The following is a 6,154-nucleotide window of genomic DNA, read 5'->3' as shown; positions in this document are numbered from 1 at the left end:
CTTTCTCTCTCTGCGCTCTCTCTCTCTCTCTCTCTCTCTCTCTCTCTCTCTCTCTCTCTCTCTCCGTGCCCTTACTCTCTCTCTTCTTTATCGCTACCCATTTTACTCATTTTTGTATGTTTTTTCTATTACCCTTATGCATATTCTATGTGAATATTTGTATTTTAGACAGATAGATTGATTAGAGCTTTATGCTAACATACTCAGTGTTTGCAATGATACCTGTTAAAAAAGTCTCTGTCTCTCTCGCTCTTTCTCTGCGCGCGCGCGCGCTCTCTCTCTCTCTCTCTCTCTCTCTCTCTCTCTCTCTCTCTCTTTCTCTCTCTCGCTTTCTCTCTCTCTCTCTCTCTCTCTCTCTCTTTATCTCTTTCTCTGTCTCTCTCTCTGTGTCTCTCTCTCTCTCTCTCTCTCTCTCTCCATCTCTCTATTATTTTCTCTATATCAATGATCAGCAATAACACACCATCCACCACTAACTCGGCCGCGCGTTGTTTCAGACAAGCGTGGTATCGACGGCCGCCTGGCCAAGTCACACGCTGCGATGACGCAGCAGGAGGACACGATCCGGCGTGGAGAGAGGGAGCGCAAGTCTCTCATGGAGAAGCTGGACGTCGGCGAGCGGCAGCAGGCCAGCGGCGACAACGAGAAGAAGCAGCTGGGCGAGCGGGTGCGTGTCGTCTCCTTTTGGATGTGGCTTCCCTTCTCTTTTGGATGCGGCTTACCTTCTCCTTTCGATGTGGCTCTCTTTCTCCTTCGATGTGGCTTCCTTCTTTTTTTGGTGCCCTCGTGTGTCGGTGTCAGATTCGTGTGTGAGGTCTAATTACTCGAGAGATACCACTAAAGTGTCCTTTATAGACAGGTGACCGTTCTATACAGGATGGGTTCACAGAATAATTACTTCCATTTAATAGAAATGACAAAAGTTTCAGTTCTAGACGGATGGCCGATTTATATATAACTGTCTATCTATCCGTTTTGTGTAGGTTTGGCTGTATACCGCTGCCTGTGTTTTTCTTTGCTTGTCATCCTCTTACTTACGACCTGTCGAGCAGTACTGCTAAGCCAACGTCTAGCGTAGGTTTCCCCTATGAATACACAGAGAGTCGAAATTAAGGATAAACTGCCATTTTTCATCTGGAAAAGTGACGACAAAATTGTGTATTTTTTTACCAGAGGTTTTAGGTTTTTCATGTAAAATCGTTAGCGCGGTGTATAATAGCTATTTGTAGCCGCAGTTTCACATCCTTCCTCGTGTTAAAAGGATGCCTTCAACACGGTTAGACACAAAAAATTAGTGAATAGGATATACAAAAACGTTTATACCAAAAAATATCCACAGAAAAATCGCATACATTACATTTCCGCTAGCAGATCTATTTGTTCCCGAAAAGCAATCACAAATTAATTTTGACCTTTTGTGACCCCTTGCCCACACGCTCAACCCGCACACATATACACGTACTGTTTCAACTTAACTTATGCTGATACCTACCTATACCTAACCCCCGAGCAGTACCCATGCCCGACGGGCGCATCGTAACTGATAGGGCCTTTGTTTAAAAAATGCGAGCAGCGGGGGCACAATATGCCGTTATCACAAGTGATGGGGCGATGGCGATGGTGGTGGTGGTGGTGATGGCGATGGTGGTGGTGATGGTGATGGTGATGGTGGTGATTTTACGTCAGGTCGGCGAGCGTGTAACGACGGCAGATGGAAACATCTGTCAGCGTCGATCGGTCGGCTGTACGCCCGCGGGGCGCGTGCACACGCTGGGCATCTATGCTCATCGCCCTGTCCCGCACCACCACGTCATCACATAGCAGGGTCCGCCCAACTCATCACGGACGATGACATCATCATTAAAAGCGCATAAAACTTGATTAATCGTGTTGATTTAGCGGCGATTTTCGAAAACGCGCGCGCGCACGTGTCGTCATTACGAAATGGAAATTTTGGGTCTAGGAATTTTTACGTGTTTGCGTAGTGTGTGTTTATTTAACTAAACTGGGCGTGATGGGTAGTTAGTGTCACCATCCCTCCCCCCCCTCCCGAATAGACGTGGTATTGATGAATAGCACCCACTAAGCTGCGTGTCATTAACATTGTGTATTAATTTGCATCTTCATCGAAACAAGACACTTGCATAATTGGATGACGCTGTTGATTGGAGTGCTTGATGCACTTGGCGGATTCGTGACTAATTAATTGTCTGTCCCCCACCTGCAGGACAACAAAGGTGTGCTTTTCTGTCGAGGTGGCAGACGCGGAACGTCATTGTTGGCTTTTCACAACAAATCATTATCTCGTTAAAGTAAAGGGAAGCGCTGTAGTGGCAGAATCAAGTCTGCCATGTGGGTGTCATTCACTCACTGTCCAGTGTTCACTACTAACTTAATTCTTAAATACTAATACTAATACTAATTACTAATACTAATACTATTACTAATACTAATACTAATACTACTAATAATAATAATGAACATTTAAATCCATTTAAGGAAGTAATTGCCGTGTCAGTTATGCCAATAATCTTTATCAATGCTCATACTGTCCTGTGCGGTATTTTCAGTGTTAGGTCATGTTGAGCAAGTAATTGTTCATTACTAACATCTCAGTTATCATCACATACAGTACTTGTTCATATCAATCAAATTTAAATCCTTTCATTAATACAACATACTAATATAAATACAATATTAATATACCATATAAATCATTAATTGATTTAATTCATCAATATAACACTTGTCCCAGTTTCAGTACAGTAGTACGTACAATATCCCAGTCTGAGCCCGAGGTTAGCTTATAACTATTCTGAGTGTTTCTTGCATAACATAAATCCATTTAAGTAATTTCAAGTTATTACAATAAAACACGCTGTTCCGACCCCCGGGCTACCTTCTAATGTTCCCCGTGTATTTCTTGTGTGACAAAAATCCGATTGAATGATTTCATGGTAATACAGTAACCGTGCATCCCAGCCTAGTGGCTATCTTCTAACTCCTCCCCACCACGTGTTTCTTGTGTGATAGAAATCATTCTTACGCGACAGAATCTGATTAAATCATTCCAAGGTAGCATAGTAATATTGGGGTCCGGACCATGGCTACTTTCTCACTCCCTCTGTGTTTCTTGCACATCAGAAATCCTATTAAATCATTCCAAGGTATTTCAATAACACCTTATCCCAACCCCGGCTACCTTCTAACTCTCTCCCCCTTGTGTTCCATCGTACTGTAGATTGCCAATTTGATAATAACACCGTATTCCGCCTCCGGCTACCTTCTAACTCTCTCCCCCTTGTGTTCCATCGTACTGTAGATTGCCAATTTGATAATAACACCGTATTCCGCCCCCGGCTACCTTCTAACTCTCTCCCTCTGTGTTCCTCCTGCTGTATATCTCTGTATCTGCTAACTCTCTCCCCCTGTCTTCAATCCTGACGTAGATTAACAAGTTGAAGACTCAGATCGAGCGCATGGAGCAGGACAAGAAGCAGCTGAGGGAGAACCTGGAGGTCGCGGAGACGCACTGCACGAAGCTGGAGCTCGCCAAGAGAGGTCTCGAGGGAGACCTGCAGAGGCAGAAGCTGAAGATGAATGACATTGAGACGGACAAGCAGGTACGTACGGACCGCGGGGGTAGTGGGCAGGTACGGGCCGTGGGGGGGGGTTATATTTATTTTTCGGTGTGAATTATATACCAAGTGATATACCCAGGTTATGAGGGCAGTGGTCAGTTGTGTGGGCGGTGGGCGGTGGGCGGTGATGAGATCAGTGAGTGTGTCAGGGAGTGTGTGTGTGTGTGTGTGCGCGCGCGCTCGCGTGCGTGCGTGCGTGTGTGTGTGTGCGTGCGCGCGCGTGTGTGTGTGCGTGCGTGCGTGTGTGTGCGTGCGTGTGTGAGCGTGCCAGGAAGTGTACTGAGCGGCAGCAGGTAACTCAGCGTAATATAAATAATAAAGTAATAAATGCGAAAAGAATGTAAATAAATAAACCGACCGCAAAGTTAGTGAATGAAGGTTCTGGAGGATAACTGTTCAGCGGTTCTGGAATAATATACGTCATTTTGAATTCATCTCGTTTGAGTTCAAGTTTGCGTTTTCACTTTTGTGGTTAAGTGAGTGAAAGAAGTGAACTGCCGTCGACGCGAGGGAGGGAGCGAGTGAGTGAATGGGTTTGAGTGAGGGAGAGCGTAATTGAGTAAGTGACCGGAGGGTTTAAACAACTGTAGTTTAAACTCCACCATTCTTCTTCACATGTCTGGTAGAAGCGTGTAGCGGTCGCCAGTGCGTGGTAGGTAAGGTCGGCTCAGCCCTGTGCTGACAGACCCCCGGGACACACACGCATGTGCCATTTATTACGCATGTCGGCGCGAAATACGTCCTCGTTACGCGCCCTGGCACTGCTATCTCTCCATCTCGCATTTACATCAAGGTTGACCCCCTCCCCCCGGGCTGTTACGTAAGCCGTGGTCGTTCCCTCCACGCTCAGCCCACCTCGACACGCTACCTGGGTGAGAGCTAGGTTTTTGTCTGTTCTACGGCCGTAGATAGATAGAGGCAGAGAGCGGGCGGGCGCACGACATATGCCGCGTGCGGCAGCTGTGGCGCGTGTCCGCCGCGCGTCACAAAGCTGTGGGTCGGCGTGCGCCCCTAGGTCCTGCCGTGGCTGGCCGCAGCGACAGTGTGAGATCGTTCCAGTATTCGGGAAGCGAGCGGCTGCTACACCCGTACTCTCGTGGTTACTGCCGTGTCGCTCCGCTCGCCGTAGTTGTGTATGAGAGAGAGAGAGCGAGAGAGAGAGAGAGAGTCGTGTCTTGCTTCATTCGTCGTAGCTATGGAATAGACTTGTGTGTTGCTTTACCCGCCGTAGCTGTGGGGAGAGACTTGCGTCTTGTTCCATCAACCGTAGCTGTGGGGAGAGACTTGCGTCTTGTTCCATCAACCGTAGCTGTGAGAGAGACTTTGTGTGGCTTCTCCCGCTGTAGCTATAAGAGAGACTCCTGTCACACTTTATGAGAGACTGTGCTCTCTAAGACAGAGTCAGAGATTGAGTGTCTTTCACCAGTGCCATCGACTGCCAATATCCGTGAGCGAGAGAGACTCGAGTAGTCACTCACTGTCGTCGCAGTGGTTTCACCCAGTGTGCTAGTAACAGTGCGTCGTGTCTCGCAGTGGTCTCACCCAGTGTGCTAGTAACAGTGCGTCGTGTCTCGCAGTGGGCTCACCCAGTGTGCTAGTAACAGTGCGTCGTGTCTCGCAGTGGTTTCACCCAGTGTGCTAGTAACAGTGCGTCGTGTCTCGCAGTGGTTTCACCCAGTGTGCTAGTAACAGTGCGTCGTGTCTCGCAGTGGTCACACGCGGCGTGCTAGTAACAGTGTCTCGCAGTGGTCTCAGTCGCCATGTACTAGCGAAGGAGACTTCAGACGCGTGGCCGTAACCAGCGAACCCGTGATGGCAGTCGATGTCTCAGGTCGGTGCCACGAGCGAGACTCGTGTCTCACGGCCGTCTCAATAACCGTGCTAGTAACGGCGAGTCGCGTCTCGCATGCTGTCTCGCTCATCGCACCTCACCTAGTGATGGCGACGTGTGTCTTACAGTAGTGTGACTCTGGCCTGCGTCTCTCTTGTCTCAATCACTGTAACTGTGATGGTGACTCGTGTCTAATAGTGGTTTCAGCCATTTCGTGATCACGCACGACAGCAATTCGTGTCTTACAGTAGTGTGATCTGTGACTCATACGTGTGTCTCTCTCGTCTCACTGACTGTAACTACGACGGCCGCTTGTGTCTCAACTGCCTCACCCGTGACAGCAACTCGTATCTCACAGTGCTGAGACCACTTACTCTTGCGTCTCGCTGTGGGTTTCAATCACCACGATGGTGATTCAGCGTCTCAATGTCTCGCAGCGGTCTCACTCGCCGCCGTGCCAGTGACGCCGCCTCGCGTTTCGCCTCGCCGATGACCCCCGCGCCTCGCGCCACATCTCATGCGCCGCGCTGACCCCCGCGCCCAGCGTCTCGCCCCGCGTCTCGAGATGGAGAGCTCGGGCGACGACTGCAGGGCGGCGCCCTCTATGAACCTCAGGCGGCAGGCGACGTTCGTCGTGTCTCACCGCAGCGACGATGATAAAGACGACGACGACGACGACGAC

The 6,154-nt window shown here is 49.0% G+C and overlaps 1 protein-coding gene across 1 annotated transcript in view; it reads left to right on the top strand.

The window, feature by feature from the left end:
* The first annotated feature begins 501 nt into the window (after positions 1 to 501).
* Positions 502 to 6,154, top strand: part of LOC106810085 (rootletin-like) — a 13,609-nt gene continuing 7,956 nt past the window's right edge. The window contains exons 1-3 of the mRNA XM_014813359.1: positions 502 to 667; positions 3,450 to 3,623; positions 5,320 to 5,435. Of these exons, the coding sequence (XP_014668845.1) occupies positions 542 to 667; positions 3,450 to 3,623; positions 5,320 to 5,435 (416 nt within the window). The 5' untranslated portion in view covers positions 502 to 541. The remainder of the gene's footprint in view (positions 668 to 3,449; positions 3,624 to 5,319; positions 5,436 to 6,154) is intronic.

This window comes from Priapulus caudatus, unplaced genomic scaffold (assembly GCF_000485595.1).
Source record: "Priapulus caudatus unplaced genomic scaffold, Priapulus_caudatus-5.0.1 Scaffold409, whole genome shotgun sequence".
NCBI lineage: Eukaryota > Metazoa > Priapulida > Priapulimorpha > Priapulimorphida > Priapulidae > Priapulus > Priapulus caudatus.
Note: the sequence above shows the minus strand (reverse complement) of the source record. Positions and strands in the feature narration are given on the sequence as shown.